The following is a 16,991-nucleotide window of genomic DNA, read 5'->3' as shown; positions in this document are numbered from 1 at the left end:
GAGAGGAAAGGATAGTCCCATCATCGTGCTATATCAGAGAGTCAGACAGGGGAGGTATTAGCAGGGTTGTTGGCCAACGAGGCCAGAACATTTTCCCTCTCCTTCGCTAGAGCGGCTGCATCCGCCCATGTGACATGAGGAAGGCTCGACCACGGTGTGCCAACGATCTGGCCTGTTGACGCGAGGCACAGAAGACTTTTGTGGGCGAGGCATGGCCGGAGGTGGGAGACCCAAAAGCTCTGAGGCTTTCTGAAGAGATCGCAGCTGGCGCAGTTTCCCATCAAATTTAAAGATGATAAGGAAAGGATGACCCCAGGCATAGGGGATCCCTTTCTCCCTCAGGTGCTGTGTTATGGGCTTGAACTCTCACCGTTTGAACAAGGTGACTGCAGAGAGGTCCTGGTAGAGTGTCAGAGCAACGCCGCAGAACTGCAGAAGGTGTGAGTCTCTAGCTTTACGGAGAATAAGTTCCTTCAGTTGGAAGTTGTGGATACACGCCAGTATGTCCGGAGGAGGCCCACTGAATGCACTCTGTCGATTTGGATCTCGGTGATATGATCTGGGCCTAAAACATGATGAAAAAGGGCTTGCACAAATTCACCAATGTCGCCTTCCTCCGTTCCCTGTTTCACTCCACGGATGCGAACAGTGTTGCGGCGGGAGTTTTCTCGAGGTCCTCCACCTGCCCCTGCAGTTCTACGTGCTGTTCTTTAAGGAGAATAACTTCCTGTTGTAACAACTCCAGTTCCTCATCCCGCCAGTTTTCGTGCTCCTCCAAGGTCGCAACTCTGTCACCTATTTCCGAGACTAATCGACGGACCTCGCGAAGATCCACCACCAGTTGGTCTTTAAGCGCCTGGAGGTCCTCCTTGAGCGCTTAAAAGAGCGAGGTCATAAAGGCTTTTGTGGCTGGTGCATCCACGCCCTCCACCGTCCCCGTAGCCAGCTCCGAGCCCTGAGCCTTGGGTTGTAGCATGTCTCTGACCGAACGATCCTTTCTAGGCCGTCCCGACACCATGACGGCCTGGAATCTGTACGGCCTGAAGTAAGAGGACTCTATCACTGAGTGGCGAAACAGGCCATCCGGAGATGCCAGGCACAGGTGGGGTGGGCACCGGGAAGGATTGGGCACTGCCTGCACTGTAGGCCAAGTGCGTTCTCAGGTGCTGGGTCATCCCCGAAGGATGGCCGATGGAATGAATCTTCAGGCCCGTATGGCGTGTGGTATGGTGCAGCAGCCTGGTGTACCTCAGTGTAGGGCTCGGTTCCTCCGCATCAGCCCAGGGGCAGCAGCGCCAGTATAGGTGTATGCGGTGGCCGTTAACTGGGTAATCGCAACAGGCAAGTGTGTTAACACCTGTGCAGCAGCTGAAAGAAAGAGCCTCCTGGTGTTGATAGGGTCCCCCCAGCAGCTGACACGGAGGTGCCGTGAGAATAAAGGCGCTGAGTTGTAATCAGGGGCAATATCAGGGCAGAGGCAGCAAGAATGCACAGTAGAGAAGGCCCCAGACTGGGAAGGCCACGCCGTCAAGTGGGGGGACCGGGAGCACGTCTCACACCAGTCAAAACCACCATGGGAAGGTGGGCGCCCCCACCTCTTCACAGATCGGTGGGCCGCGGGCTCCGATCCCGGCCCCGAAGTGGACCCACCCCAGGAAGAATGAGCTTCTGGTGGTGTGGCAGATGAGTCGGGCCTTCCAGAGATGTGCCCGGGCTCTGAATTCGCCCCGGGCAAAACTGCAGCAAAATGACGGGCGCCCCCGCCTCCCAGGCAAACGCGAGGCGTGGGCCGCGGGCGCCGTTCCCCGCCCCAGAGCGGACCCGCGCCGGAAGATTCACTGGACGACAGGAGGGCTCAGCTCCAATCTGGGTTCCTCCAAAGTCGCCCCCGCATCTCCCCCAGCCCGGCGGGGCCCCAGAGCATCCAAGGCCCCCCGGGGAAAGCGAAGCTGCGGTGACAGGAAGCAAGGGGCGGGAGGCTGCAGGAGGAGCACCCCAGAGAGACAGCTCAGCATTACCTGGAGCCCACGAAGAGTGGAGAACCCACCAGCGAGGACACCGACAGTCCGGTAGGTTCAGCGGGGAGGCGCGATGCAGGTCCTAGGCCGCTCCGCTCCAGAACTCGCCCGATAGTCTCGATGCCGCACCTCGCGGTCGACAGGCCCGCAACTCCTCACAGCGTACAACAGAAGTATAGCAGCCAGCCAGGTCCTCCAAAGGCATCCACCGCAGGTAATCCGGCCATAGCCAGGGTCAGCCGCTCGCCACAGCTCTTGATGGTGTGCTATGACAAGGCTTTAGTTCTCGCGGGAGCGATCGCAAGGCGCGTCCTATGCGGTCACCATCTTGGCCACGCCCCCACTGTGTGCAGTTTTAAACTGCCAATTTGACTACGCAAAATAAACCTTTTGGCAGGCCTAAGCCTACCTTTTTTTTAAGTCATATATCACTTCTAAGGAAGGCCCTCAATAGCCCTTAGTGCAGAGTGCAGCACATTAAAAAAGTTGTACATGTACTTTCAAGTTTAATATATCCTTGTAGTGAAAAACTCCCAAATTCGTTTTTCACTACTGTGAGACCTACCTCTCCTCTAGGGATAACATTGGGTTACCTTATTACATTTCATAAGTGCTAATTTGTCATTGAGAGCAGATAGAAATGTTTGGTCTCAAACCAATTGCAATTTAAATTCCTCTTCAATGGTAAAGTCAGATTTTAAGTCCTAATTTTGAAAATGCTACTTTTTATGAAATTGACATTTTGTTGTCCTAACTGTTTGATGCATGCAACCTGTGTCCTGGGTCACCTGTGACTCCTCTTGGAAGGGGTATCCAGCTTAATGGAGTACTCGTCGGCTACAGCCTGCAGCTTCGTCCCGCTGGAGATTTTCAACTTCCAAAAAAGTAACTAGATTCAAACATATCAATCTTCACAGCCACTTTGTCTAGCGGCTCCCTGGTGACTCCTCATCGTCCTCAGACACCACCTGCTAAACGTTACCTTCTCAGACATAATTCTTCAAAATTTCTTCTAAGTCTGAAGGTAAACTGAAACCGGGCCCAATCCATGTGTGTATTCAAACGGCACTTCATTGCTGTCAGCAATAACTTTTGACTTTGCCCGGGTCCCGCAATACTAGATGTTCCTAGGCTCTTTGATCATCTGGGCATAGTATTTGCTAAAAACTTTAAAAATCCAGAACCCTGGTTCTACTGATTGGATTTTTGTAATTCTGCTTTCAAATTATTTATTATATTTTCTGTGTTTTGTTAAATTTGTCTTGGATTTTCTTGCATTTTGATTTCACTTTTACTGGTTGAGTGCTGCATAAATACTATACACATTGCCTCTAAGTTAAGCCTCACTGCGTTTATGCCAATCTACCTGATGGTTAAGCACAGGGTTAATTTAGTGACTTTTGTGGTTCACCCTGACTCAGATTGCGGTTGTTTGCTTGTGAAGGATCTTCAACCCCACTCAATCAAAAACCCAATTACCTACATTGATGGCAGCGGTGAAATCCAGTACTTGTGTTTGTACAGCAATCTTCAGTGATTTGTGCATCATTAAAACCCCAAAATAATCTGACATCAAATTTGGCTTCTTTTTAAATTCTCCTTGATTGGCCTATTTTCCTTTCTCCAAATCCACTCCAATTCTACCTGACTGTTTATGCCTCTAACTCTGCCTGCAAACATGGAGTTTGAGCTCAGCAACCTGGAGAGCTACACTGTGGCTGAGCTTTAAGAATTATGCAGGTAGAGGGGGCTTCCCACATTCTCTGGAAGGTTGGAAGTCCCCGTCGACCTGCATAATCGTTAAAGGATGCTCCGAAAAGCAGGAGCTCCAGTAGGCCCTCAGGGCCTGGGAGGTGACCCGTCACTTAAAAGCTACTGCACAGTAGGAAGAGGCGGAAGAAAAGGATATGGAGAAGTAGGAGGAGTAGATGGAGGCGGGTGATGGCAACCCATTGATCATGGCTCCAAAGGAGAGAGAAGAAGACGCATAGATGTGAGATACCCTGCCAGATCCTGGGCAGTCAGCAGTATCTCTTCCCGCAATCTGACTAGGGAAAGCTGAAGTAGAGGAGAGCAGAGAGTGACTTCAGACTGCAGTCAACCAAGCTCAAGATTGGAGAGGCCAAGAGGAGGCTGCTGCAAGGAGAAGCAGAAAGTGCCCCGGCTGAGAAGAAAGCTGAGGCTGAGAGGACCTTATCTGAAAGTAAGTTGGTCCTGACTCGTGAGGTGAGCCTAAGGGAGCTGGACCTTGAATCTAAGCAATCAGCAGAGTCCAGCAGCAATGGTGACAATTCAGTGTCCAAAGGAGAGGCGATGGTCCCATACCCCAAGACATGGTGTCTAGCTATACGGTGAGGGATGATATAGACATCTGGTTTTCGCCTAGGAGGTAGCCCCGAGAATGCACAGGTTCCCAGAGAAGGATTGGGGTTAAGCTTGTGGAAACTCATGTCCACAATGGGAGGGGACAGCCTTCTTACACTGAAGGTGTGTGATCAGATGAGGTATGCTCCCATAAAGGCCATTCTGCTCACAAAGTTTGGGTTAACCCCAGAGAAATACCGCATTAGGGTAGGGGATCGCTAGAAGTTGTCAAACCAGTCTTGGGTGGATTACCTAGACTACTGAGTGGTTGTGTGAGAGGCAGTAAAGTAAGTGATTTGAGGGGGCTTTATGACCAAATTAGGACAGGCCTCAAGAAATCTACTCACCCACTCGCTATGGCAAGACAGGTTTTCTCAGGGTGAGCTATTTTTAGGGCCTACTCGCCGGATCTGGCGGGCTGATAAATACCAGCTGTTCTGTTCACTCACAAAGTGAATGTGCAATAAAGATGCATTTAAATCTTGTTTTTATCTTGTCACATTTGCTCTGCATTCAGAGACAAAGGTCAAAGGTCAGTTTGTCTTCCTACATTTGCATTTCATTCTCTGACTGTGGAGTTTTGTAAAGCAAACTGTGTGACAATTGTGCTGTGCAAAGTGTTTGAAATAAAAGGATGGAAGATGTCAAGCTTTTTTTGAACACAATGTTTAAGTAGCTAATAAGTGAACTGTACAAACATTTCAAAATAGTAGTTATGAAGACACATTTTTGTATTTCTGTGTGGTGAAAAAAGATGTTTATAGGATTAAAGCAAATCATAACACTTTACTCGGGGATTTGCTAATGATAAATATTTTTTCTTAAAACCAATTTCCAAAAGTTCTACACTGTATCGTTTTATCAGTAAAACTGCATGTTAGTGGGAACGTTTGTGGCCATTTCATTGGGAAATATGCTGTCTGTAAGTAACAGTGCACTACCACATCATGCTTTAGTAATTTATTTATTAAAAGTAAGTTTTTAAACATGAATTGAAAACTATGTCTATCCCTGCCCTGGTGACATTGCTGTTAGTGAACTATGAGGCAAGTCGGGGATCCTATGCACTCTATATGTGGGCTTGATTTTTATTATTCATGGAGCAAATGTTCAGTCTAATACATTTTAAATAAACGTTTTTTTGTATAGCATAAATGCTGAACTCACATATTTGAAGGTGCTCTTATATGTGATCAGTAAGAAAAAGGCAGCTCCCTAAAATACATTATTTGCCTAAGAGCACACAATTTGAGACTAGTTTACGGTTTAAGTACATTACAGTTAGGCCGAGTAGATTAGTCTGGTTACTAAAAAAAAAAAAGGAAAGGAAAAAAGTCTTTATTGTTTGATTAATTAAAACCTTACAATAGATGCAATAATTCTTGATTATAAAATCAGTTATAAAATCAGTTCTATAAAAAGTTATAAAAAATTATAAACTTCAAGTTTGTTGCACTATTTACATGTTATGTACTTCCTAGATTACATTCTTTCAATTTTTGATGTTTTAACTTAATTCTCAATTGCGTTAGAAACCTTACAAAAGCAGAGCTTAAAATTATATCATCCGTATGGAGGCATCTTATCAGTGCTTGTCTGCAACTCCTTATTCCACGAACATTAAAATGTCTCTTTAGTATAGATATTCTTTCAACTTTAAGTTCTGGACAAACACACAGGAGGTGCATAATATTCTCTTCGCTAAGTTTGAATAGGTTACAAGTCATTGGTCCATCTGTTCTCAGCCATGGCATTAGATGACATGTGCCATGAAATGCCCCAAAGCGAGCTTTTATAAAAATGTGTTCGAATTTCACAGACCAAGGAATTTCGAGGTACGGTTGACCTTTTACTTTGGTATATCAAGAGAGGCCATGCATGTTTTCTTTTTGAGAAGGTATCTTTGTCCAGGAGTAGTGATAAATGCTTTGTTGTGCTATTGATGACTTTTTTAATAAGAATTCAAGGTAATTGGCATTTCCCAGACTGAGTTTACTGAATATTCCTCCAATGCTGTAGATAGATATTTCCACGCCTGGGCTTGCGAGTTTAAGTTTATTTCCTGCCACACTAGTTTGGACAATTGATTTACAGTATCCATTTTTATCTTTTTCCACACTTTAATAAATTGTCATTTTCGTGCAAGTACCTGATTGGTTATCCCAAATTCCATTCGAATCTGCGTAGGTGATGCATTATGTGGGATTAAGAAGAGGGCTTTATAAATTTTCGTGATTGCATTGTTAATTAGGAATGAGTCTTTTTTGGTTACTAGAAATACAGGTCTAGTAAAATTGTAAGGATTTTTCAAGGCCTTTAAGAGGGAGCACATGCTTTACATTGTTTTGTCAATACCTGATTGATCTGGGGGTGGGTGGGGATTCTGAAAAGAGGGGTCAGGGTCCCCAATAGAAGAAAGAAGGGAAGACAAAAATAAAAGTAAGAGGTCTCCAAAGGCCACAAAGCAGTTCACAAAAGAAAGATACCCAGACCCAACCTGACCAGAAAAAGAATAGGTTTTTGACAAGAAGACATTAAAGTTTATCCCCAAGTGCCATAGGTATGGGCACGTGAAGAGGGATGTCAAGTATTCCAAGAGGGCACAACTCACTCACTGGTGGGCAGACCCAGGGTTGGCCAGTGTAACTCTTGGGGGAGAAGAGATTGCCCCTGTTAGTGTGAAGTAGAACAGAGATTACCCTAGTGTCCCTAGATGACAAGGAGATGGTGCGCAGAGCCCACATGCATGCTGATTCCAAGTGTAGGCACGGGGTCACCATCATCGGGTAGAGGGTGCAGGCTCTAAGGCACACAGGAGCCATTATGACTCCTGTAAGGTGTCATCTGCTGTCCTCAGAGCAGGTAATCCCCAATACATTCCACCAGGTTGTGTAGCAGACAACTATGAGAGTCATTACCCAGTGGCTCTGGTTCCCTATGAGGATGGAGTGGGGTTAGGGGGGGGTCAGGTTCACGAAAAGTAGCTGTGAGTCATGCCTGTAGATTGTCTACTAGGGAATTAATGACTTCGACCACATTGTCCAGCAGGAAGTGGAGCTCAGGTCCTGGAGTTTTTAGGGTTGTCTGAGTGGGCGTGCCTGACAACAAGGCTCAATGGCAGCTCAAGAGGGTAGTCAAGGATACCTGGAGCCTGGAGAATGGCCCAGGTAGTTGCCAAGAAGAAGGGTAAGAGCGTGGGAAACCAGTCCCTGAAACACCAATGGTCTATGAGGAGGTTGAGCCTGAGAGCGACGCCCTGGAGCCTACAAGGGAGGACATTGCAGCCCTGAGTGATCCACCTAAGCTGGCTGGATCGTGAGTTGTTGGGGGGTCTACCAGGGAGGAGTTCTGCAGCGCTCAGAAAGAATGCCTAACACTTTAGGTGACCACCCAGGCAGCTGGTGACACCTCTGGAGATCATCTAATCTCTTGGGAGAATGATCTCCTATAAAGTGGGCCTAAGGTTACTGAGCCTGGAGCAACACGTGACGGTGGTACCCCTGATGATTCAACAAGACCCTTAAAGTCATGATTATGGCCATGCCTGAGCCCATACGGTGGAAGTGAAACGTCCTCTTGCCAGGCCTCCTTTTTGCCTAAAGAAAAGTGCCACAGAAAGGAGTTTGGTTTAGTCCCTTTGAGCTCTTCTATGTCCACCATATCTGATAGAGACATCTAGCCACAGATTCCTTACCTTTGAACTTCCAGGCGTCAGGCTGGATCCACAAGATTTTTCGTGGCAGTACCTCTGCACGCCGCTAGATGGCGTCGGGCGACTGCGTGACGTCATCCGCATCGTCAATATAACCGCCACTCCGGCACGCTGATTGTCAGTTTTTTCTTTCCGCACCAGCCAGCGCCGATCCGTTGAAGTGAGCTACCCCTGTAATTTTTTACAGACTCAAAGTCATGCTCTGACTGCTGGTCTATGCCGCCAAAGGCTTTGGAGGAGCGGTCCCTAAAGCTTCTTGCAGACCAGCGTCTGGCACTGCAGAGTTCGCCTCGCCGGTCTCGGTCCCGGTCTCGGTTGAAAGGAAGGTCCGAGCACCGCTCCGGCGATTCGAAGTCTCTACGCCAAGGCCGTCGAAGTCATTTAAGAGGCACCACAAAAAGCACAGGAAGTTCAAAGCGTCCTTCGACTTCACCCGCCCGAATCGTGATGCGGCGGAGGAACCTCGATGCTCAAGAATTTGTTCCCCGGAGTGGGTGCCTGGGTCTGCTACATGTTTCCCAACCTTTCCAGGGCCGGGAGCGACCCCCGCCCAACTCAAGGAATTTTATGATGCCATGGGCACCATATTTGGGTGACCTGACCCTGCCGGTGTGCCTTCGGGCCCTGCACGCTCAGATAATGGAGGGGCCCCCGTGGTTCCTGGGCCAGCAGCTTTGACCCCGGCCCCACGGCCTCCGAGCTGACCCGTTCCCAGATCCGGACCGACGCCGGTCACACCTTCACTGCGACATTCCCCGGCGTCGCTTCCGACACCGAGTTCCTCGGCATTCGGGACCTCCCCGTTCCTCATGCCTGACAACACGGAGCCAGTCGGGCATCCACCAACACCGAGACCAACGCCGATGGAGCCATACGGCTCCGTGCCATTTTTTCTGCCCTATTCTGGGGGTAGGAATGAAGGAAGAGAATTGGGAGCGGGAGGGGGAGTCGTATCCCTTAGAAATTCTGCCTCAGCAAGACCTGGACTGATATGAGGAATTGGGTGACGCCAGTGGTCTGGTCACCTCCTCAGATTCTGGCATGCATCAGTACCCTAAGTGGGATTTGTATGCCCAGACGTGGGTCCCTTGCTCACTGTGCCACTGGATTCAAGCTAGCCTGGCTGATGAAGGGTGACATACCCCAAAACCGGTCCCCGGATGCTTGTTTCCGGTCCAGGGAGGACCTGGCTGGCAGTTCGGTCTGGACTGTTCTCATGAGGCACAGGGTCAAGACTGATTTGCATGTGGCTGGGTCCAAACTGGGGTTGCATAGTAGGCAAAAGAACAATGGATTTAACCCAGATCTCTTGACTTGGGGAGAATGTTTGAATCATCGAGCATTCTGTCCATCATTTGTTACAGTTACACTTCTCGCCTTAAGTGGGATGGGTATGCCCAGACGTGGGTCCCTTGCTCACTGTTCCACTGGATTCAAGCTACCCTGGCTGATGAAGGGTGACATACCCCGAAACCGGTCCAAGCATGCTTGTTTCCTGTCCAGGTAGGACCTGGCTTGGCAGTTCGGTCTGGACTGTTCCCAGGAGGCACAGAGTCAAGACTGATTTGCAAATGGCTGGGTCCAAACTGGGGTGGCACAGTGGGCAAAAGAACAATGGATTTAACCCAGATCTCTTGACTGGGGGAGAATGTTTGAATCATTCAGCATTCCTTCCATCATTTTTTGCAGTTACACTTTTCGCCCTAAGTGGTATGGGTATGCCCAGACGTGGGTCCCTTGCTCACTGTGCCACTGGATTCAAGCTAGCTTGGCTGATAAAGGGTGTCATACCCCGAAAACGGTCCCAGGATGCTTGTTTCTGGTCCAGGGAGGACCTGGCTTGGCAGTTCGGTCAGGACTGTTCCCATGAGGCACAGGGTCAAGACTGATTTGAATATGGCTGGGTCCAAACCGAAGTGGCATAGTGGGCAAAAGAACAATGGATTTAACCCAGATCTCTTGATTGGGGGAAAATGTTTGAATCATTCAGCATTCCGTCCATCATTTGTTGGAGTTAAACCTCAGTACCATTCCCTAAATACATGACCCTATTGGAGAATTTAATATCAGACTGCCATTGATCAGGGGCAAAAACTGATCCAGTGTCTCTAAATCCTGACTTACGAACACAATCTGGGGGTAAAGGATTCACTAAATAGCTATTAAACTCAGTGGGAGGGTTGTTACTCCTAAAAACCCTAAATCTAAAACCATCTGGATCCAATATGCAGTGATAGGATGACCTAGCTTATTTCAAGCATGATGTCTCATCCTTAATGTTCTTTTTATCTATAAGAATATAAAAACTTCTGCTAATGAGTCATATTTTGTGGAATTGACTACAAAACGTGCTACTTTAACATGTGTAAATTGCATTTGGGAAATAATTCTACACATGTAGAGATGCAATAGGCATAAAGCTGTGCTTGGGGTACTTTCTTTATGTAGCCTATCCGAATCTGTAGCATGAAGAATTAGAGAGCAAACAAAACATGATTCATTGTTACTTCTGAACCTATGTGTGACATTTTCCAGAGACAGAAGGGTAGGTAGGTGCAAGGTCTGCACACATAAACTCAGAGTGCGCTCGAGCACCCCACCTCCGCTCCACCTGATGTTGCTGGATAAATTCTAGCCTTCAGGCTGGACCTTGCATAACACACACAGTAGGACAGTAGCACTTTAGGGGCACCATATTCATGTGGGGTAGTTCACCAATATTTGTTTTTCTGTCCTGAAGAAGTACCATGGATCCTTAATACCACTTTAATAGGCGCACAACATGTTGACAAACCACTGAGTCAGAGACCTGAGTGAGGCCTCCAAGCATCGACCACAGGGCAATCACCTCTCCCAGTCGTTACACACCAACTACCAGGGTTCTTTTAAAAACCTCAAGGGTAGCACTCGCCTGTTATAGGTTTTTATCTCCGACGGGGCGTCCTTCTTATTAAAGTTTAGCTTGCGACCTCCCTAATCAGTTTTAACTTCCAATCACATATCACTACTCCACCACACATATCACCTCACTTGCACTCATCATACGGCATTTTCTTTAAAAGATTTCTGCCAAAGTGACCCTTCGGGGACATGTAGGGCATTACAGTGCATGCCCGACGCGGAGCACCGCCCTATGATGAACCACGACATCCCCTTGGGGGTGTGTGAGGGCAACATGAGACAGCCTCGCTCACCGTCTTATTGACCTTAGTCTAGGTACACCTACCTGTTAAGAACACTTTCTGTCTTCTCAGGAACAGATGCACAATTTTTGTTTTTGATTGATCCATAGGAGCATGAGCTCTGGACATCCTATTCAGCTCCCAGTCCCCACCTCCCTTTCCTCTTACGAGGAATCCTATTGAAACGTGACATATGTTGATACCACATATTATCTGATATTCTAGAATGAACATTAATAGACACATTAGCATGAATAGAATGTTCTTTTCATAGGTGTGTGATGTTAGAACTAGAAGATACGTTGATATGGTCGCGGAATAGTGGAATTTATCACCTTCAATGTGGGCAGACAGTACAGTTATGAACGTACATGGTAAGCTTATCTTGCACATTTGGAACACACCAGTCTTGTATTTGCTTAGACAAGTGATCTTTTGAATGTGGGCTGGTAAATGCAACTGATCAAGAGCTGTTATAAGTAAAGCCTGAGGCATCACTGGTTTATATATAGATATCTGTGTATATATTAGGTCAGCCCCTGACTGGGAGAATTCTGTAGCCTCTCATAACTGCTTTTCGTGTGGTGGAGCGGCTTCCTGCAATTCTGGAAGATGTAACTGCACTATCTCAGCATAATGAGGTGTGACATTGTCTGTGGTAGGGTTAGATTCAGATGGCGAGACAGTCTGAAACACCAGAACAGAGACATGTTGTGAACCTGATGGCACAAGTGGGGGTGTGCGCCTAGCTGCAACGTTAGCTGCCCAGTCTGCTAGCGCATTACCCCAGACACAAAAGCTAATTACAGAATCTATTTACGTCTTTCTTTCTAAAAGAAATATGTATTTATGCATTTTTTTCATTAAGAAAATCTCTCATGTAATCTTTAATTATTCGTAGCGCTCTAATTTGTACGCCTTGCTGTGATCTCCAGCGAGCTGCGATTTCTAAAAAGTCCGTCTGACACAGGTCATTAGCATATGTATATTTATCCTGGAACTTATCTGAGACCAAGACTGCTGCTGCATCAATGTAATGTGTTTTTTCATTAGAGCTAATGTGCTTTTTGATAGGTTACTGTCGGAATCCCAGCAGCTCGAGATTCTGAGGAGGTCAAGAGAATACATTCTGCAGGAGAAGCATAATGACTCTGTAAGTCCATTATTACACGCCTGTGTTGCACTTTACAAAACTCAATTTTCCTTCTCATTTTGTTTTTAGCCTTGTTTTAAACAAGCATTTGTAAAGCCAATAGGCCAGGCTTGCATTTTCAGTAAAACGTTAAAAAAGCATGCTGAAGTAAAAAAAAAAAAAAAGGCAATTTTCTGTACATTATGCATCATTAAGATAATTTAATGAGTGATGTTTTTGAGATTTAAAATAGTCCCTTGTACATTGCAGTGCAAGAACCCATTAGAGGCTGAATGATACACAAAACAGCCAATAGCATGACATGAGCCTCTTTGGCCCGAATTCCCCTATATGTATTTAAAGCATTGATAACAAAAAGTCTCTCTGACAGACGTACTGTCCATCCAGACCTAAAAACGTGCCTTTCAGATGCATTGCTCAGCCCTATTTCTCCAGGTTCAAATTTAACACTGTAATTGCTTTCCTGCATGAGTGCTCCTAGTTGTCTTTTTTATATAAACATTTAAAGAATTATCTTGTCCTGTGGGCGAGGAAAACCTATAAACTCTGTAGTGTACAAACCAAATGCAGCAAACAGCTAGAAATACCTTCAGATCGTAAGACAATGCCTATGCTTTGTGTAGACACACACACATTTTGTTGGATTCTGAAAACCAAGACGCATGCACTTGGTGAAACTGTCCACCGCCCTTATCCCCATTACTTCTTCTGATTGTCTGCAGAACGGAAAGTCCACAGTCCAAGGCCAGCATTAATGGACAAATGCACAGTTTCCCTTTTTCCACATAGACAATTTTTCCCGTTATGAAACTCCCTTCCCCTCGCCCCTTCATACATTTTGGGAAGTGGCAATCCTAAACCTTTTCACATCCAAGTTTTATCTTCTAACCCTACCTTTTTAGTTGCAAGTTAACACATGTAGCATGTTGGGGAATGTATTGCTAATGTCTGTGAGTACCCACAGAGTTGTTAGTTAGTGGGTGTTCACCATATTGCAAAAGTGGAACTTCCCCTGCACTTGTGTGAACACCATTTTCCTCCACCATCTAAACTTCACTTTTGGCAGCCGAAAAAACCCTGCCCACCCACCATATGCTTTTTTTCTCATTTGTAAGTGGAATAGGCTCCCGTAGACATCTGCAGATCCCAAGTCTGATCATCGAGGTCTTTCATTTTGAGATGCAAAAGCCACTTTTTGCTCCTCAAATTGTCACTGAGGAACACAAAAACATTTTCATATCCGGCCCATAGCTTCTTATGAATGCCTACTCACGCAGATTGCTCATCTTTCGAACTATCAACAGGTACCATAAAACCAGAACTATCTGAGAAGGGCTGCTGATGGTGCCAGAGAGACCCAGAGGTCCATCGCTGATCCAACAGTGCCATTGAAATTTTACCCTAAAGCTATTACTATAGGTGCCACCTGCAGCTCTGACGTTACTTCTACATTTTACGTCCCATCGTAGGTGCGTGAGAAAATACTGGAAATGGAAATTCAAGGGTACCGGTAAAGGGGAAAAAGTAAAATGATAAGTAAAACTGCAGAGAAATTTAAAATGTATTTCTGTGGATAATTCATTGTAAAGATTCTTTATTTTTAAAACAACCTCATAGCTGTGAAGCAAAAAAAATGCTGATGGATTTGCATAAAGCCTCTACTGCTAAAAACCTCCAATCAACATAGAGCATGTGTAACCTCGGAAAATAAGTAACAATGCTGGTTCAATTTATGGAAAGAGTGAACGCTTGTTAACAAGTAAATCGCAGGACCCTGCGGTGCGGGGAAAGGAGGAACCCTTCAGGGGCCCTCAATTCAGTCAAAGGTCTATGGATATCTGTGACTTATGGGAGTTCCAAGGACCCCGCATCACCTTCTGCTGGGGAGATGGTGTCATCTTGTGTTATGTCCCTGCCTGTTAAAGGACCATTTTAGATGTAGTTGCCCTCCTGCCGCCAAGTTGGTGTGCAGTAAGTTTCCTGTCTTATATAATAACTTAATGCAGACTGCACACCAGAAACTAACCATCTCTTGGCTACACACTGGCTCAGAAGCGGCCTTCTATAGGCTTACCAGCTTCTTCCACCAGAGCTAATGCTGCGACTACTGCGTTAGTGCATGAAGTCCCAGTCCTGGACATCTGCCAGCCGGCAGCATGGGTTTCCCTCTACACCTTTACCAACCATTACTGCCTGGACTTTCAGGTCCGCAGGGACGGGCATTTCACCCATCTGGTCCTGCAGGATTTCCTAGTCTAAATTTGTCCACAGACCCACCACCGAGGATAGTATTGCCTGGGTATCTATTCAAAAGTAAGGAATCTGTGGCTAGAAGTCTCTATCAGATGAACAATTAACTTACTTCCGGTCATGATTTCCCTGGTGAAGACTATATCTAGCTGCAGATTCATTACTGAGCCACCCATCCTCCCCGCTCTGCGAACAGATCTCTAGGGTCAGGGTTGATCCCTTCTAGAGCCCTAGTTTCGACACACCAGTGTCGGTGTGCTTCATGGCTCCATGCTTCTGGCGTGGAAAGTCTTGAAAAGTAACTGACGTCTGCGTGCCGAGATGACGCATTTATAGGAGACTCGGACGTCACTTCTATTGCGGATGATGCGATGCAGAGCCAAATGACGCCACCTACTGGCACTCAAGAGTACTGCACGCAATCTTCTGACTCCAGTCTGACGTCTGGGGAAATTCAAAGGTAAGGAATCTGCGGCTAGATAAAATCTCTATAAAATAAGGCGTTATCGAAGGTAAGTAACTTGTTGATCACAAAATATAAGAAAAGAGGATGGGCATGTTTGAAGTACTGGGCTCATTCTAGGTCCCGGTCCCCCAAAATTGAAAGACGAGTCACTATGGAACCAAAAGAAGTCCAATAAGGGGTCTCCCATTCCCGTCTTCCCTGCTGCAGAAAGAGGTTGCACAGCCAGCACTCCAAATTGCCGACATCTCCATCTTCAGACTCTGACCCATTCCACACATTGATGTGCCCTGAGTTCCCGTGGATTCTCGATGCCGCCACAGACCATGCTGCAGTTGTTTAGAATAGTGATGGTTCCCTCTGGCTCTCTTTTAAGCTCCACAGATATGTTGGGGTCATCTCTGGGTCACCTGGATGATATGACGATCAGAGGCCTTTGGTCCCCAATAGAGCGGTTGCATCTTATCACTCTTCTGGAGCTGTGATCTATTTGCTTTATCCTCAAGACTTTTGTGCCTTCCGTTACAGGCAGATCTGTCCACGTCCTAATGACAACATGGCTGCCTCATGGGACAAGCAGAGCAATCAAGAAGCATTCTGTCTGTGGCCGTACCTGGTCTTTCATGGGATTACCCTAACATTTTGGCACTGGATGGGATCTCTAAACCTCAAAGTGGATGTGCTCAACTAGTGTCAACTTGCTGATCACGAGTAACACAAGCAGCTGCTGGTGGTGCATAGCTTTTTCACCCACTGTGACATGCCCATAGTGTATCTATTTGCTACCTCAGAGAACATGCAGTGTCAGGCCTTTTGTGCCTTGACGTTTTTTCTGGGAAATGTGCTCTGTATTTAATAGGACCCTGGACTCCTGTACATGTTTCCGCCAGTCCTTAAAAAGGTCAAGGCAGACTAGGCACATCCCACCCTGATAGATCTGAATTGGGCTTAGAGAGTCTAGTATTCCGACCTGTTGAATCTGAGCCTATGCCCTTTACTTTGGCTTCCCCTTCGGAAGGAGGCTGGAGCACCAGCATCTGCCCGCCTGCTGCTATCAGAGGACCATGTGAGAAGGAGGAGAGGTTTTGTGGGCACTAGGACCAGTGGGGCGTCCTGGGGAGTGGATCCCTGGAACAAGGTGTAATATATAACTGCTCCGGCATCGATTGGGCTATCCATCTGTGTGCTCGCCAAAGTTTGAGACCCCGTATGCCAGTGGAGGCTGCTGTGAAGATATTGCTGCCACACCGATCGGCCTGTCAGTCAGTGTGCTGGCCAAAAGTTGATGACCCTGAATTCCAGAGAGGAATAGCAAGGGCTTGATGCACTGTTGCCAACAGGAGTGGCTGTCGCTGTATGCAATGTGTGACAACAAAAAACAGCAGGTGGAGACCCATGCGACCGGACCCTCAATGGACGTTTTGGAAGTTGAGTGACCTGCCAGCGGGGTCAGAAGAACTTACCTCAGCATTCAAGGGGTGCCTCGGACAACCAGCTGCTTTGCCTGCAGAGACAAAACTACTGCTTATCGCCGGCATACGCTCCAGTCCACTGTGATGCCAGAGTGGTAAATGCTCCTGGAATCTTCTGTATCACAACACCAGGTGGAGAGAGGGTAAGTCTGATCGCAGGGCCAGTGTGCTCAGGAGAAACGTGCTCTGCCTCAAAAGTGAAACTATGCTGGAACTCTTTGACTTTTATAGAGCCACAGAGGAATATCTAAGACTTGGACTCATAGCGAACCTAGCCTGAATGTTACCTATCATAAATGGGGAATAACTGCTGTCAGTAGACAGGGAAGTGGGATTTAGGACACTGCTCGGACTATGCTAGAGGGCCAACCTTAAGA

General features: G+C 46.8%; 1 protein-coding gene across 2 annotated transcripts in view; it reads left to right on the top strand.

Annotated features, from left to right (window-relative positions):
- PIGN (phosphatidylinositol glycan anchor biosynthesis class N) overlaps positions 1-16,991 on the top strand; it is a 1,090,233-nt gene that overhangs the window by 448,962 nt on the left and 624,280 nt on the right. For both annotated transcript variants that reach the window (XM_078687755.1, XM_078687756.1), the window contains one exon: positions 12,351-12,429. In XM_078687755.1, coding sequence (XP_078543881.1) covers positions 12,351-12,429 — 79 coding nt within the window. The remainder of the gene's footprint in view (positions 1-12,350; positions 12,430-16,991) is intronic.

The sequence above is a fragment of the Lissotriton helveticus genome, chromosome 4_1, assembly GCF_964261635.1.
Source record: "Lissotriton helveticus chromosome 4_1, aLisHel1.1, whole genome shotgun sequence".
NCBI classification, from domain to species: Eukaryota; Metazoa; Chordata; class Amphibia; order Caudata; family Salamandridae; genus Lissotriton; species Lissotriton helveticus.
The sequence above is the reverse complement of the archived record's forward strand: the minus strand, read 5'-3'. Positions and strand labels throughout refer to the sequence as shown.